The sequence below is a fragment of the Monodon monoceros genome, unplaced genomic scaffold (genome assembly GCF_005190385.1).
Source record: "Monodon monoceros isolate NGI ecotype Baffin Bay Population unplaced genomic scaffold, NGI_Narwhal_1 Super_Scaffold_20, whole genome shotgun sequence".
NCBI classification, from domain to species: Eukaryota; Metazoa; Chordata; class Mammalia; order Artiodactyla; family Monodontidae; genus Monodon; species Monodon monoceros.
In genome coordinates, this window is record NW_021703777.1 from 74,959,815 (window position 1) to 74,977,691 (window position 17,877).

The 17,877-nt window shown below is 44.4% G+C and overlaps 1 protein-coding gene across 1 annotated transcript in view; it reads left to right on the plus strand.

Annotated features, from left to right (window-relative positions):
* The first annotated feature begins 1,838 nt into the window (after positions 1 to 1,838).
* RELL1 (RELT like 1) overlaps positions 1,839 to 17,877 on the plus strand; it is a 58,904-nt gene continuing 42,865 nt past the window's right edge. Inside the window, exon 1 of the mRNA XM_029234835.1 lies at positions 1,839 to 2,010. Within this exon, the coding sequence (XP_029090668.1) occupies positions 1,923 to 2,010 (88 nt within the window). The 5' untranslated portion in view covers positions 1,839 to 1,922. The remainder of the gene's footprint in view (positions 2,011 to 17,877) is intronic.

Sequence of the window (17,877 nt, forward strand, 5' to 3'; positions counted from 1 at the left end):
TTTTTTTTTTTTTTTTGCGGTACGCGGGCCTCTCACTGTTGTGGCCTCTCGCGTTGTGGAGCACAGGCTCCGGACGCACAGGCTCAGCGGCCATGGCTCACGGGCCCAGCCGCTCCGTGGCATGTGGGATCTTCCCGGACCGGGGCACGAACCCGTGTCCCCTGCATCGGCAGGCGGACTCTCAACCACTGCGCCACCAGCGAAGCTCGGCTCTGTCTTTTTAATAGTAAGTTCAATCTGTGAGAAAGAGTGAAACACTATTCATTTCTAAAATGATATTTACATTTTGAATAGATATCTTGGTCCAATCATTTGGCTACATTATAAGTTCCAAAACCAGGACTGGCTTTATAGGTGTGTGTTTAATTTCTAGGCCCAGGACTCTTTCATTTTTTTTTAGTTAGAATCCCACACGGACCTCTTTCCCCTGCAGCCACTCTGTATTTGTGTTGGTATAAAACTGCTTCACCTGCCAGACTGAGGATGTGCAGACAACTGTGCAAAGGAAACAGAGTGCCCTCCTTTGGCTTCAAAGGGCAGAGGCTCCATCCTTCGGCTCCAGCCGTCTGTAGTGGCCTGAGCTTCTGGGAATTCCCACATCAGTGCAAATGTGTGTAAGAGTCTAGTGGACTGTGTAGAGAACTCAGCGAGGAGATGAAAGAGTACTCCTTTGAAAATCTGAGGCTGACAGGCCAAGGAAAAGCCTGGTTCTGTGAAAACCTCCAATGCCCACTCCCTCCTCTTGCTGGTGTTCTTGAACATTTGTTCAAGGCCTGACCGCCTTATTTCAGAAGGAGTCTCTAAAGAGCAGTAAAGAGGGAACTATGCATAGAAAGACCCTGACTCCAATTGCTGCTCGTCATGATGATTCAACTTCAAAAACCACTTCTGATCTCCTACTTAGTGTATGCCGTCATTGAGCTAGGCGGGGAGGGCACAGTGGTGAGCAAACACAATGAAGAGCTAATCCCAATTTATCACGGTGGCCTGGCCATCGGGGGTTTACTCCCTAGCCTGTGAAATAAGGATACTACTTACCTCACAGAGCTGGCAGGACGGTACAAGGAGATAATAAGTGACCAGGCACTTGAAGAGTTACTTCGTAGAAGTATTTGCAAGGTGCAATGTGGGCACAGCATTTTTTTTAAATAGGCAATTTGTTCCTGGAGGTATGTAGAGGTTTTTTTCCCCCAATAGGAACAGCTTAAATGGAAGTGGAGATAGGAAGAAATTCAAATGATTTGGCTTTTCTCATTTTCAAACATTGGAACTTGACATCCCGCGCAGCGCCCCTCCCCGGACCAGTCACCTAGGGGAATGCCAGCTGAATAGATAACGCCAACAGAGGAAGAAGATCGTGCCCATTCCAATGCTGGCCATGTCCACCCGTCCAGAGCTTCCTGACCTGCTCTTTTTCCTCTTCCCACACCCGCCTAGTCCCAGCGCCCTGGAGGTCAAGCCCCGGCGACCCTGCCCCGACCCCGGGCTCCCGCACTATGTGGGCGGCTGCTGTACAGAGGGTCTGGGAAAGAGAACGAACGAGCGGACAGGAGGGGCCTCGCCCAGTGGGCGGGGTACGGGGCGGGGCCATGGCCTAATCCGGGAGGCGGGAGCTGCGGACGGGTTTGGAAAGGAAGCCGGGGCGAAGCGGAGAGGCTGGACCAGGCTGAGGTGGGCGGGTCCGGGGGCGGGGTCACTGGATGTGCCTCCTGCCAGTGTGGGCGGAGCCGGGGGCTAAACTGGGAGAGGCAGGGCCGAGAGGAGGTGGGTGGGGCCTGAGGGGAGGGTCCCTGGTGGGGCGGGGTGCACAGCGCGCGGGGGCTGAGCCCAGACAGTCTGTCAGCGCGCGGGCTCCAGAGCTGCTCTTCGTGCCGGAGCCCGGGACGGGGCGCCCCGGGGAAGGAGGGCGAAGGGCCGCGGCGATGGCTCCGCCGGGACTCCTGGAGTCCGCTGTCCTCGCCGCAGCTGTCTTCGTGGGAGGCGCCGTGAGTTCGCCGCTCGTGGCCCCGGGTGAGTGCCCTGTAGCAGCCGGGGCGCGCAGGAGGAGGCGAGGGATCGGGACTGTAGTCCCGCTGCTCCTCGAGCTGCCCTGGTGCTGGCACAGCCGTAGGATCCCGGCGCTGAACATCTGGCTGTCTCGGGGTGGCCCGGGCCGGGCGCGGCGCGTGGAGATGGCTCCCGTCCCTCCCAGCCTGCTCGGCTCCCGCCTTCCCTCCTCGGAGGACCTGTTCCCCCCCGGCCCCACCTCTGAGCTGTCTGGCGTGTAGGGACCCGGCCGGCTCTTGCCTTCCTCGGGAGCCCTTCCGCCCGGGCCCAGCAACCTGGAGCCCTGCGGACCCCTTTCCTGCCCTTGTCCTCAAAGGTGTCCTCAAAGGCCCCGCGAACGGAAGGAAGATCGTGACACCGGGCACCGGGTGCGCTGTCGCCGCCTTCCCCCCCCCTTTTTTTTTTTAAATCTTAAAACCTCGAGGAGTTACAATTTCTTTCCTTTCCAAGTTTTAATTTATTTTCGTGGTTGATGGATTCTTGTAACAGGTTGGGGATTTCTGGTTTCCTCCCACATATCCTGGATAAGTCAGGCTTGGAAAAACGGAAGGCGCGTTTGTAAACTTACCTTTTTGTTTTTCTTCTTTGAGTTGATTCCTGTCACCACAAAAGGAATCTTCTGTGGTCAGAGCAGGAAGCCACCAGCAGAGATGATAAAATGCTGTCCCCAGTGATGAACTTGGAGCAGTTTTTAATTGAAATCTAAGAGGAGGTGTAACTTTTACGGAAGTCCTTTCTCACACTCTTGCTTTTATAATTATAGACACAAGGGATTCCTTACCACCGAGCCCCCTCTTAACTGCTACCTTACAGCAGTAGTTAAAAAAAAAAAACGTATAGCTTCTTGTCCAGCTGGGGTTACTAGAGCCTGGAATCTTACGTCAGCAAGCTCTTCCAAGCTTGAGCAGCTCCTCTTCAGTCCAAATAATAAGCAATAACTGGAAGCCTTCCAACCATAACTATCTCCTCCATAAAAACACATATACTGCTCTTCACTCCTAAGAAGAATCCACTTGCTTACAGCTTTTAAACTGGCTTATCACTCTGGCCTTCACTTTTTCGTAGAAATCAGAATACATTAGGAAGGGAACATATGTCTCCTGAGTCTTTATTAGCAGATCTGTATTTCCTTCAGCCATCCACCCTGAGGAAATGGCCACTAGTGACATGTATTATTGGATGGGAGATTTTGGTTTTCACCCTGCATTTCATTGCTGAGACAGGTAGATGCATCACCGGGTTCCAATTGGACCCCAGGTTGTAGACAGTACTTAGAGGGCTAGAGTCAGTTGCTCCAGAATTTGAAGAGCTTGACCTGGGAGGGAAACTGTTAATAATTCAGCACATGATGCATGTAATCAGTCATAGCAGGAGAAATCATCTGTAGAGTGAGTTTGTGTTTTGATGGACCTTTGAGCAACACACAGCTTTCAGGACTGGAGTGTGATGACAAAACTCTTAATTACACAGTATAACACTTTAGAAGAATGAGGTATCTAAAAAGGAAAGGGTACAGAGTACAAATGTGCCAGTGTGACTTGAGACCTGTTTTGTGATGAAAAGATGCCCTGACCAGCCAACATCTGGTCCCCCGTGGAATCTAAGACGGTGTTAATGTTTGTAGGGAATGTTTTAGGGAAGTAGGGAGAAAGATGGGGAGTAGTGTTGAGTGCCTGCTATGTGTCAAGCTTTGAGTTGGGCACTTTATATTCATTTTTATACTTATTTCTCAATTCTGTGAAGTTATTTCCAGTGAGGCACCTGAGGCCCAGAGAGATTAAACAATTGGCCCAACATCACATAGCTAGTGTATCCGTCAGCATTCAGTCCAAGAAGCAGAATCACTAGGAGGGGAGTGTGTGTGTATGTGTGTCTATGTGTATCTTTATCTTTGATAACCCAGCCTGCTTGATTCCAAAGTTCATTCTCTTTGCACTATACTGCACTGCTCCCCAGAGAGAAAATAGAAAAGAAATCACCTTCAGCCGTCTTGTTGAGATTCTAAGATAGGGAGTTTAGGACATCATAATATTGTAAACATGGGGTTATCAGAAGATGGGAAGTAGAGAAAAGAAGGACAGTTAAGTGCACAGTGGGTAGTGGCAAAGTCTCTGACTTCCTGCCTAGTAGAAGAATCTCATTAAGCTTAAGAATCTCATTAAGCTTCTCATTAAGCAGCATTCGAAACTATATACCACCAGCACCAGAAGGGATGGTTTTCCACATCTTGGCTTATTTATGTCTTTTAACTTCTCTGGTTACTTAGGGCTTAGTTTCTCTGCAGACAGTGGGCATGGCCTTTGAGTAAGGAGTGGGCTGAAAAGGACCAGGGGCTGGTGAATGAGAGGTGCCCTCTCCTGGGGCTCTGTGGGCTTCCATCCAGCCTCCTGATTCCTCATTTAGATGCTAACGATAAGCTTTATTAAATTTTGGGTTCTCCTTTGGCCAGGTAGCTGCCTAGCTGTATATTTACATTAATCTTAGTCAGTGGACAGAATGTTTTGAGAAGGCACTCCTTGGAGCTTGGGCTTCCCTGCCCAAATTTCATTTAAAGAGAAAATGCAAAATTCCAGGCGTGCCTGTCCTTCCCTATCTCCCCATCCCCACCCCATCCCCGCCCCCAAATAAATCAAACTATTTGGGAGTTTCAGTAGTCGCATTTGAATGAGAGAGACCAAAGCCCCAGGTGATAGAGAAAAAAGTTTTCATTGTTACTTTTTAAAAAATTGTCTCTGATGTTCAAGTTTAATTACACATTGGGACAAAAGAGTTGTTATTTGACACCGAAAAAAACATGATTTAAATTGTCATTGGTTAAAACTATTATGTTGAGTTGTTTCTGAGAATTTTAGGGCAGTTACTTCGGAAATTCTAAAGATTTGGTGGGCTGCTGAAAGCAGGGAAAACAGAGTCTGGCTAAAATTGGAATCTGCAGTTAGTACACTGTGGGCCCTTTTCAGAGGAAGGAATGCAGTGTTTATTATACCTGTTTTGTGGCAGGCTCTGGTCTAAGTACTCAGATCATTTAATTCTTACAACATCCTGTCAGCTGTATAGTTTTATTCCTCCATGTATAGATGAGGAATTTGAATTCTGAGAAGTTAACTTGAAAAAGTCACTTACCTGTGTAAGTTGGATTTTGACGTGGACTCACATGTATTCAATTCTGAGGCCTATTATTGTTACCAAATCATTTTGTTTTTCTTTAGAGTGAGGAATTTCTTTTTACTGTAAGATATTTATAAAGAATCATTAATAGGGTAATGGCATGATAGAGTAGAAAGAGCACCAAGCTCTAAGTCAGAACCCTGGACGTGAAGTGCGCCTGCCTCTTTCTGGAGTGTGGCTCTCTCTGCCTCCATTTTCTTGCCTGGAAAATGGGTGTGTGCCAACCCCTATCTTTTTCTGCCTTACTGGCTGCTAGTGAGGAGCAAATGAGCTGGTGTCTCTGAAAGGTCTTGGCAAATGGCAGAGTGATATATATCTTCTATCCTGTGTATCTTTTTTCCTGTATTTCTTACCCAAAGTGCCCATTAGACTAGACTTATAATGTCAACCAAACAACTGTCTATAAATGTAGACCACACATGTTTTCATTCTGGAAGTGGTGATGGTTTTGCAGTCATAGGTTCATTGTAAGTATATAAAGTCTGGAGTGACACCTCAGATTCAAGAGTTTGCTGCCATTGACTGGGAGTTAAGAAGCCAAACCTTTTTTTCCCATTTCTCCTCAGCTAAAATACAGTGCTCCTGGTATTTCTGGATAATTCCCCAAAAGATCTAAAGTTTTGGGGGAAAGGGAGAGAATAACGCATGATCTCATTACTCCAAGACACTTGTCACTGTCAGCCTATTTCATTCTGGTCTTCTTTGTATGAATTTTCTACTTGGAGGGGATCATAATGCAAAGATACTTTTTTACCTGGCATTTTTTACCTAATGTTATACTTAAAGGTTTCTCCATTTCCCTACACACTCACAAAGTGGCTGCATAATATTCCATTACATGGTTCTCTGTCTTCTACCTCACTGTGCTTCCATTTTAGATTCTAGTTTTTGCTAATTTTTTTCCGCTCTGCGGCATGTGGGATCTTCCCTGACCGGGGCACGAACCCGTGTCCCCTGCATCGGCAGGTGGACTCTCAACCACTGCGCCACCAGGGAAGCCCCGCTAATTATTTTTAAATGAATTTTAAAAGTCATTGTTTAGTGAACATCTATGCAAAACTTTGTCTGGATATCGATGACTTCCATAGAAAATGGGTTCCTGAAAAGGCAATGTTGGGGTCAAAGGTATTCATGTTTGAGGCCATTGATGCCACCAACCTTAGTGACCTGAAGGTTGTTCCAGTTTACATTCTCACAGCACTGGTCAAAAGACTGACTTTTCATACCATTGGCATTTTCTCTGAAAAACATATTTGCTAAATTGTAAGGCAAAAATTTATACCTTGATTGTTTAAATGTGTATGTCTTTGATTACTAATAGGTTGACTATTTTCTTCTAGTATAATATTTGAGCCATTTGCACATGCCTGTAATCCTTTACGGACAATTCTGAAATCTGAAAAACTCCGAAAACCAGAAGATTTTTGAGGCTTTTTGCATACTTCGTTGGTGGGTGAAACCTAACCTGAACCAGTGTGAATATTGCTAAGTTTTGGCTGCAGTAATATTAATGAGTTTGATTTCTGAGTGTTACATAATGTGTGCTAAATGCATTGTTACCTTTCTAGAATTACAAAGTCTGAATTTCGAGGCACATCTGACCTCCAGGTTTTCAGATAAGGGATTATGGTCCTGCATTTCCTCTTTTGTGACTCATCTGCTCTTGTTTGCGGGCAGCCAAGTGTAAAACTGCTCAAAATAGTAAAATACCCTATGGAGAAAAAGAACTCCTCAAATGAGTGGCACTTCGTGAAAAGAAGCACTGCTTTGGTATTTTAGTGGGGAATCTAATAAAGCAAAGATACTTTGGCAAAGCTGAGGTTTCGTCTGTTCTAGGTGGGTTTAGTGATGGGTGCCCATTATAATGGAAACTCTGCTTTCCTCTGCCAGTTATTGACACAGCTTTCTTTGTAAGGGAGAAAAGAAACGGAATCCGCCCAAGGGACTTTTTGGGGAGGGAAGGTTGGTAGAGGGTGGTGGATACCCCAGGCAAACTGAATTCCCGTGCCCAGTCATCTCACCTTGAGGATCCTTGTGCCAAACTTGTTGAACTCAGGGATTTTTCTATCCCCCCTTTGCCGTGCCCCAAGTTTCCTGCCTTCTTGTCTTTGTTCATCTCAGGATCCCAAACAGCTTCCAGTTCTTCCCGACTCTCCCCTGCCCCCATTTTGTTTGCACACCCCTGGGTATAACTGCATTCCAACTACTAAGAAAGTGCCTATTGTACAGAGGGCAAAGAAATCTTTGAGCCACTTTCCTCATCTGTGTTGTGGAGAAAATATGGCAGAGTTGCCTCATTGGCATCGTTGTGACAATTACATGAGATAAAAATATAAGGATGCCTTGCACAGTGTTCGGCATGTAGTAAATGCTAAAAAAATTTATTATTATTACTTTGTCCTTAACCAAATACTACCTGTCATAGCTCTCAGATGGGACAAAGTTGCTGGCCACTCCAGAATTTTCCTTTCGGGCTCTCTGCCATTGCCTGAGGTGTCCCCTCATATGGCTCCCGAGCCCAGGCTGCTGAGGCTGCGGTGTCATGGGCACGAGGCTGAGGAAGCAAGTTGGGCAGCGCCAAGGTGCCAGGGGAGGAGTAGGGACCAGTGAGCCTGGCAGGGAGCTCTCTCGGGGTGCAGGGGATATGTGGGGCTGAGCCATTAGCTACCAAAATTAGGCAACAAATGAAAAAAGGAAAAAAAGAAAGAAACCGTTAATCTTTATAAGGGTAGGTAGAATGTGGCAGTTTCTTTGGGAAGAATTTTGAAAAATTCACCAACTGGTTTTTCTTTAGCCGGTGGATCTGTAGCTACAGTCACAAAGTTTTGACAGTTTTCCCCTAGGACTGGTGCAATCATCCCATTGACATCCTGTTTGATTATCCAGGGTTGAACTGGTCACCGTTCATCTTCTCATTGTTCACCGGGGAATGTTATGTTGAAGTAGAATATAATTAGAAATATATATAATATAAATAATAATATATAATATACGATATGTATAATATATGTGTAATAAGAAATATATCTAGTCTCTGTCCTCAGTTCGTGATGCAAAATTCCTCAGACCCTTGGGATTTCCTAAATGATAGGAGTGCCTTTTCTTTGTGAGGAGCCCCCTTTGAGCGAATGCTAATGAGGGGACTTAGGGTGGTACCCCTGATACCCTCAGGATGGGGCTGGTCAACTGAAGGAGGGTGGGAGTAGAGGGTTGAAACTTTCAGCCTCACCCAGCTACCTCTTCCCAGAGGGAAGGGGAGGAGGCAGGAGGAGGGCCACAGATTAAGTGCTTTAAAAATTTGAATAACAAGACTTGATGAGTTTCTGGGTTGGTGACCGTAAAGAGATGTGTGGAGAGTAGCGCACCCAGAGGGCACGGAAACCCCACCCCTTTCCCCATCCCTTACCCTGTGCACCTCTCCCCTCTGTCTGTTCCCGAGTTGTGTCCTTTTATAATCAACTGGTGATCTAGTAAGCAGAATGTTTCCCTGAGTTCTGTGAGCTACTCTAGCAAATTAATTGAACGCAAGGAGGGGATCATTGGAACCTTCAATCTATAGCCAGTTGATCAGAAGTACAGGTGACAACCTGGACTTAGCATTGGCGTCTGACGGATGGGGGGCTGGGGAGTGCGGTGGGGAGTCTTTGGGTCTGAGCCCTTAACTTGTGGGGTCGGATGCTCTCTCCAGGTAGTGTAGGAAATTGAGTTAGTTGCTTGGTGGTGTAGGGGAAACACATGCTGGAATGAGGAGGTAGAACCCTGTAGCATTAAGGCTGACGATCTCCTCAAAGCTTATTTAGCAGACAGATACTGAGTCAGACTAGCCAGGTCTTAAGGGGGTTCTTTACTCTGTCTAGGACGCTTCCCACTGTGTGAAAGCTGTCTCTCCACCTCAGTGGACCCCGCTTTGCTGCTTCTGGCAAGGTCTACACTTGCACTTGGTCCTCACGCTCCGGGGCCCGGTTTCTCAGCTCGCTGGATCTGGGGTGAGCAGGCCCTGAGGAGAATGACTTTGGCTAACTGACTCCTGTGAGTAATTGTGTTGTTCTTAGTCACGTAATGTTAGCGTCAGAGGGGACTCAGTGTTCCTCTTGTAATTCAGCCCTCCCTTTGCAGATGGGGAAGCTTCAGGTTCAGGAGCCGGCTGAATGAAGGAAGGAAGGAAGGAAAGAAGCCAGGGGTGGAATCCAGGTGTTTTGACTCAGCCCAAGGCGTTTTCTTTATACTAAAGTGAAGACTTACGCTTTCCAAAATCATCCCTAAGTCTTAGCTGTAAGTCTTCTCCCCCCTCTCCCCTCCCGAAATGGAAAGAGGCTGCTTTGTCTGTCATCCTCTATATTGCTCCGAAAGCCTGAGGCAGAGACTCTGGTCAAGGAGAAAAAAAGAATGACAGTAAAAAAGTAAGCAAGTACTGCCTTATCAGGTGAATATGCTGGAACATCAACACATTTGAAAGTGTTAGTGAAAATTTTCAGTGCAAAGGTTTTCAAAACTCAAATCCATTCGTGAAGTTCTTTTCAATGACAAACTGAATTCAGTTGTGTTGCTATACCAGTACTTTAAATGCACCTATTAGTTTTATGTATATATATATATCATATTCCCAATTTTATAATACTTTATACCTTTCCTTTATACCTTCGTTTCACAGGTTAATTCTTTAAATTATTTACTCATTCAGCAAATATTAGCCAAGTGCTTTACTGGGGTGCAAGACACTAGGATGAAGTGATGCGAACAGAATAGACACCGTCCGTGCCTTTACGGAGCCAGCGCAGGTTATCAGGGAGGATGATTAAACAAGCAATAATGATAAAATGTCATTACTACCTCGATAAGGAAAGTATGGCACAGGGTCAGAGTACCTGACCTGGGGCTGGGGGTGGGACGAGAGTTGAATACAGGTTGAGCAAGACTTTCTGAAGGAAATGAAGTTTGAATTTATAGTTGTAAAAGTGTCGGAATTAGTCAGGTGAAGGGGACACGTGGTTGTGGAACAGAGGAGGTGAGAACGAGCAAAGCCATAGCATTGGTCCCTAAACTTGAGCATGCATCAGAATTAACTAGAATGCTGGTCAAAACACAGATAGATCGCTCTCCCCCTCCTCCAGTGTCTGTAGGTCTGGGAAGGAACTGGAGAATTTGCATTTCTAACTGCTTCCCAAATGATGCTGTCTAAGTATCTTAACCTGGAAATCCATCCCCTCTTCATGGGCTAGTCGTCCTGTTTTCCTGCCCATCCTTGAAGCTGAGATATAGGATAACACTTCCAGGAAACCCTTCCTAGGCATTCTCAGTGATTTTATCTCCTGTGAATGTACATCTCGAGTCCATGAATATATGTTGGATCTATTGTATGTTATTTAACACAGAATCATAGGCAGTTGTTTCCACTGTGTTTTGTGTTAACTAGACAGCAAAGCACATAAGACACACTCAAATATTTGATTACTTGATCAGGTTTATTTCTTGCAACCTCTATGAGGAGCAGGTTGCTCTATTCTGTTTTGTAGAGATGAGGAAACAGATGTACAGAGGGATAACCAAGATGAAGAGAAGTGAAATGTCTCATTCAAGTCCTAGATGAGGGGAAGCCAAAGCTATATATATGTTCATTGTTCTCAAATGTTCTTTGTTGTTATATGAAATTGCATGTACTCCATGCTCAGCGCTACTGGTGGAAGGATGGCCTTATATTTATTTACTATTATTATTTTTTTACTTTTTCATTGTAGGTCCATCTACTGAAAGAGAAAACTAAGGCAGTTTATTATTTGAATGTAGATTTTGTTCTTAGTGGAAAATGAGTGATTATCCAAGGAATTCTTCAGGAATTGTCTATTTACTTTTAGAGTAAATATTTGAAGGGACTAATTCAATTTACATGTCATTAGATTTTGAAATGATTTTTATAAAGTTTTGGTATGAGGGAGATATTTTAAAAAATCTATTTCAGTTTCCTGAAAAGACACAGATTAAACAATTATGCCATTACCCTTCTTAAGTGGCCAGCTAAGTTTAGCTGAGTAGTCGGAGATTTATAAAGAACCTGTACATAAAATGTCACGTGATAGGTAAGGGTCACAAACAAACAACAAATTCTTTTCAATATCAGTAACATGACAATCCTTCCTCCCCCATGCATATACGAACATAATGCGGTTCTCTGAGATTCCTGTAATGGGTAGAAGTTGGAAGAATTCACTGGGTTTTCTGTCTCACAATATAACTCGGGAACACTAATTTTCAAATATTCCAATGGCTCTCCATAGCTGGAAGTCTCCAACACAATCATGTGAATTATTCACGTTATAAGAAACGGCAGCCCGGAATTTCCTGGCATTGGTGAAGTGGCAGATGGCTAATGAACAGGCATTCCTTCATTTTTCTTTGCATGTTTGTGCTATATAGTTGTATGGCCTGAATGCTTCTGAGGCTTCCTCAATTCTTTACAACCTCCTCCTCCACTATTAAAGCAAAACACAAAACAACCACCCACAGGAAAAAAAAAAGAGGCATGGGCTATCGCTTAAAGCCAGATGATAGGGCCAAGGAAGCTGGGTTTTGAAGGTAAAACTCATTTCCCATGCATGATTGCCAAGTCAGTGTCTTAATAGTCTTTGCAGGTAAAACATGTAGATATTCCATACAAACAGCATGCAATTCATTTAAAAATGAGGGCCTTCTTTGAGGTACTGTTAGGTGTTGTGTAGGTACATAAAATGAACAACAAATGTGGTTTCCGTTCTCTACTAACTTGTGATTGAGAAGGGAGAGGAGAGAAGCTATGAATACAAATTGTTATAGAATAAGGGAGGATGTATTTGGTATCATCAGAGACCTACAGACGAAGTGCCACGTGGGATCACAGAGGAGAGAGACTTTCCTTCTGATAGAAGGGATGGAAAAGCCTTGAGAGCCTAAAACTTGGCATTTTAAGCAGACCTTAAAGGGGAGTGTGGGGATGGCAGCCCAGCAAAAGGAACAGTTTGTGCAGAGGTGTGGAGATAGGTCAGGAGAGGTCAGTGCAGACCCGGTGAGACTGCAGAGGGCGGGTCGAGGCTAGGCTCTGGGGCTCCTGAAACTAGGTGCTTGACTGTGCAGGGAGTTGGGGGCTAAGGATGGGGTGCAGTGGAGGATAGGGGACCAGAAGGGCCCTCAGGCATTGCAGTGTGATGGAAGAGCTCCAGATGCTGAGCTGAGTAAGACCTGAGTACCAGACATGGCCCCAGTACTTTCAACAAGGCCATTGAGATTGCTGTGCTGTTTCCTCATCTGGAGAAAAGGGGGAGGGTTGGGGGTGGGCAGGGGGAGGGGGAGGGGAAGGAGAGGGAGAGAGAATGAATATACCTGTTCTTTATACATCTCAAAGTCGTTTGGAGGATCAAACGAATAATGTAGTCCTTTGTAAGTAATACAAATATGACCTATATAGTGTATAGGTTTAATATAATGCATATGATATATAGATAGAAACAAGTTTTCAAAGTTTGCTGGGAAATTAGAATCATGAAGTAAGTGCAGTGAATCGTCTTGGTGGTGTGAAGGCCAGAAAGTGCTCATGAATGGTAAAGGCTAGAGTAAGTCCTCTGAAATTGTATAAATCATCTTGCCTCTTGAATTCTTCATTGCTTAACATTTATTTTTAGAGGACTGTTGTGCATGTCCAGCTGTTGCGCTAGCTATTGTTGTTCAAGTTCTCATTGTTTTCTTCTCTCTCCGGGCGAGCCCAGGTCAGGAGGGCAGTGCTGGCCATCAGTGTTTAGGGTCGTGTCTTTAAATAAAACATGCAGATCAACACTGCGTTGATTTATAAAACCCTGCTTGGCTAAGGGCTCTATCTCTCTGTCACTTCTGGCAAGTCCGTTTTCTTAGTCCCTTGATTTCTTACAACGTGACCGAATAGATTTGGGGGAGGAAAAATAACTCACTTGAAAGCAATTTAGTGTACATTAGGTGCCTTCATATTATGGACATAGTGCTTACAGAGACAGAGGACTTGGTGTGTCTTAGTGCCTGGGAGCCGGTGGGATAGGAAGCGGGGAGTCTTCAGGGAAGGAAGGAGAATTCTTTTGCTTGAACCATATGATAAAGTAGTTGATATTTTCCATGTCATTCAGTGATGCACCTTGATATATAAATAAGACTATTGACTTTGAGTCAATGTGGTATAATAAAGGCTATATATATGTGTGTGTGTATATATATATATGTGTGTGTGTGAATATATATATGTGTGTGTGTATATATATATATTTGGTTTTTGTCCCATGTTCCTAGCACAAAACTCATAAACCCTTGGAATTTTCTGAGTGATAGGAGTGTCTTTTGTTATTCTTAATGAGGCCTTTAGACTATACCTGAGTTCACCCTAATGAATGACTCTTGGTGGGCACTTAGATAGCTTCAGGATGAGGGCAGGTTGTCAGAGGAAGCAACTTCATGATTATAGTGGGTTGGAACTTTTAGCTGTATCCCCTGAACTCAGGGAGGGGTGGGGTTTTGACAATTGTGTTAATTACCAACGGCCAGTGACTTAATTAATCATGCCTATGTAGTGAAATTTCTTAAAACTTCGATACAAACTCGAAACAAGGAGGCTAAAGGAGCTGCTGGGTTGGTGAACCCATGGATGTGCTGGGAGGGTGGTGGGTCTGGAGAGAGCATGGAAGCTCTGCGCTACCTCCCCTCCCCACCCCCAATTCTTTGCCCTACGCATCTCTTCCATTTGGCTGTTCCTGAGTTGTATCCTTTATAATAAAATGATAATAATAAGTATAGCGCTTTCCTGAGTTCTCTGAGCCATCATAGCAAAGTGTCGAACCTGAGGGAGATGATGGGAAGCCCTGACTTTGTAGTGGGTTAGCCTGGTTAGGTGGTTAGATGCCATTTGCAGCCCGTGTCTAACGTGGGGTTTGCACTAACTCCAGGCAATTGGTGTCAGAAATGAATTGCATTGCAGGACACCCAGTTGGTGATGGAGAATTAGTTGTTGGAAAATGAAGCAGTCAAGTCTTTCTTATTGTGAAATATCAATGCATAATATTAAAACATTGTGGCTGTAATATTCTCTGAAATTATGGTAGTTTACTATTTAAAGACTGAAAAGTCCTTTAAGAAAAAATTATAGTGGGAAAGAAAAAAAGTTATCAGGCCAGTGCCTTATTATTTATGTATTTACATTGTGTTTTATAGTGTAATAAAGTAGAAGTTACACCACTCTGTGGTTTCCATTGACCCGTCTCTCCTAAGGTGTAGACCAAAGATTTCATAGCCTTTTCTCTGCCTTCAGTCAGTGGAAATATCTAGTACGTAAGTATTATGGGTTGCAGTTATAGGTAGTCTCCTCACTAAAGGATTTTCAGTGCTTTGGTTTACCTCCACAGCATTAATATTACTATTAGGATAAACCACAGGAAATTACCAATGTTCTATTGTTTTTGACCTACAGTGACAACAGTTTCATATGGTTCAAACTTAATAGGAATTAAGTTCTTATTGACTTTCTATCTGCAGTTTAGAAAAAAAAACAACTGTCGTGACTGCCATCAAGACATTTAAGGGACTTCCCTGGTGGTCCAGTGGCTAAGACTCCGTGCTCCCAACGCAGGCAGCCCGAGGTTCGATCCCTGGTCAGGGAACTAGATCTCACATGCCACAACTAAGAGTTAGCATGCCAGCAACTAAGATATCCTGCATTCCATAAGGAAGATCCTGCACACGGTGACGAAGATCCCATGTGCCGCAACTAGGACCTGGCGCAGCCAAATAAATAAATATTAAAAAAAAAAAAGGCATTTGAGAAAATACTCAAAGGCAAAAAAGAAAAAAAATATATACTCCCAAGTTCCACCAACAAAAGATACAAAATACTAAAAAGAAAATAAAAATAACTTGTAATCTCACTACTCAGAGATAACAGGCAATAGAGCATAGAGTATGGGGCTCTGGAGCCAGGCTGCCTGGATTAAAATTTCACCTCTGCTATTTGCTAGCTGTGTGACCTGGTATAAGTTACTTGACCTCTCTGTGCCGTAGTTTTGTGTAAACATTTTGGTACTTTTTCTTTCAAAAAACTGAGATGGGACTTCCCTGGTGGCACGGTGGTTAAGAATCTGCCTGCCAATGCAGGGGACGCGGGTTCGAGCTCTGGTCTGGGAAGATCCCACATGCCGCAGAGCAACTAAGCCCATGCGCCACAACTTCTGAGCCTGCACTTTAGAGCCCATGAGCCACAACTACTGAGCCTGCGAGCCACAACTACTGAAGCCCTCGCACCTAGAGCTGCAAGCAAGAGAAGCCACTGCAATGAGAAGCCCAAGCACCGCAACGAAGAGTAGGCCCTGCTCGCCGCAACTAGAGAAAGCCCATGTGCAGCAACGAAGACCCAATGCAGCCAAATAAATAAATTAAAAAAAAATTTGTCTCAATAAAACTGAGATCATGTTAGCTCAAAATACTGCTTTGTGTTTATTTCTTCACTTAACATTTTTTATTAACAATTTCGATCATTTTGGCAAAGGGATATGGCAAATCCGATCCCTTCATACAAATAGTTTCTATTGTTTTAAAACAAAGGGAAGTTTAGGATTTTCAATAAGTAATCAGCAATTTCAACAGTGTGGAGTGTAGATCAGATGGCTTTTTGATTTTGTTTCTTATAATGGTAGCAGGATTTTTTCTTTTGAAATAGGTATTTAATGCCAAAAAAAAAAATAGATAAATTGACGTGGAGAGACTATAACTTAAATGCACCTTCTCTTCCCAATAGTTGACTCACTAGGGAAAACCATTCTCTCATTCTAGGTTTCTTATTGAAATAGATGAGTAACGATTACTCATAGATTATTCTACTCAAAACACTACCTCAACATAGAGATGAGCTATGGATAATCCCATTTTGTGGAACTTTACTGAATATCAAAACTGGTAACTCTCACAGGCAATTGAGCACAGAGTATGGGGCTCTGGAGTCAGGCTGCCCGGATTAAAATCTCACCTCTGCTACTTGGCTAGCTGTGTGACCTGGTATAAGTTACTTGACCTCTCTGTGCTGTAGTTTTCCTATCTGTAAGATGGGGTTGAAAACAATAGTGCCTACCTCATAGGGTTATTGTAAAGGTTGAACAAGTTCATACCTGTAAAGTGCTTGGAATAGTAATTATTACAAAGTATGCATCAGTACGTGACTAATATTAATAGTATTTTTCTAGGTGTCTTACCCTTGCTACTGGTTTTCAGAGTTCTTATTTGAGTTTCAGGCTACTGACGTTCATTTATTCCCCTAAATCAGGTTCTCTATATCTAGGGTTTTCCTAATTACTTCTGTTTAATCTTGCCTTTGTTTGCCTTTTCCGAAATGGTCTTTATTTTCTATCTTAGTTCCTGTTCCTTTGCTCTCCCTAACAGCCCCAGGGGAGAATTCCCGGCAGGCAGAGGACTTCATGACTTCCCCAGGACAGGACCGTGGCCCTCCACATATACCGTCTCTGCTCGCCAGTTTCCATATTCGCACGAGGCTGGCCACGTGCCTGTCTAGAAGGAACACTGCCTGACTTAACCTGTGACTAATTGGAAAACCCTGCATTTAGGACTTTTGTAGTTTTCTGTTTAATTGTTACCCCTTCCTGTTCCTGGAAGGAAGAGAAACTGGACTGATGTCAGCGTTGTGGGAGCTGCAGACTGGCCCCCGCAGTGCCGCCTTGGGCAGCTGCTCCCTCACCTCCAGGGTTTAAGGTATTTCTCTGTCCCCCACATTTAACTCTGTCCCTCCAGTTGGGCTCACGTGCTTCAGTGTCTATTCCTGTCTGTTGGCTTTGTATTCCCAGCTGAGCTGGAAGCTTTGTGAGGATAGCAGTGTTTACACTTATTACCACTGATAACGAGCATCACAGCAATGCTAGCTAATGTTTATTGAGCACTTACTCTGTGCTAGGACCTCGGCTAAACCCGAGTTCATATCATTACTGCTCAGAAACCATTCTATTATTATCTGTATTTTACTTATTTATTTATTTTTATTTATTTTTTGTTTATCTGTATTTTAGAGATGAGGAAACTGGGGCACTGGGAAGTTAATGGACTTGCCTGGGGTCTCACAGGCAGGAAGCAAGAAAAAGCTAGCTTCTGCTTTTTGCCTTCTTTCTTTCTAGGGAGCAGCTTTGGTTGAGAGCTTGAGCCCTGCCTGCAACAGACCTTGGTTCAAATCCTGGCCATTCCCCAGATGAGTGACCTTGACCTCAATACTTTGTTCTTTAATGTCTCCATTTCTAAGATGGGACCTATCTAAGAGTCCTGAAGATTAAAAAAAATAATAATAAAAAGATAACGGGAGTAAAGACGCCCAGCTCAGAAATAAGCACTCGGTAGAGGTTTGCTGCTCTTAGTGATTGGTGGTAGAGTGGTTGAACTCCCAGAGGCCCTGGATGTGGGATGGTGAACCCCCAACACACCCCTGGAGAATCAGTCACTAAATCCCTCTCTCCCTCTGTAGGGCCGGTCACCCAGCAGTTTTCCCTTTTGAAGCCCACCCGGCTCGGTACCACACCTAGTTTTCCCACGTGGGTAGTTTATGTTGTCTTCTGCATGGTAGAAATTACTTGGCTGTACTCCCACCCTGGCAGGCGCAGGTCGTAGCCAGAAACCGGGGACCTAGCTCCTGGT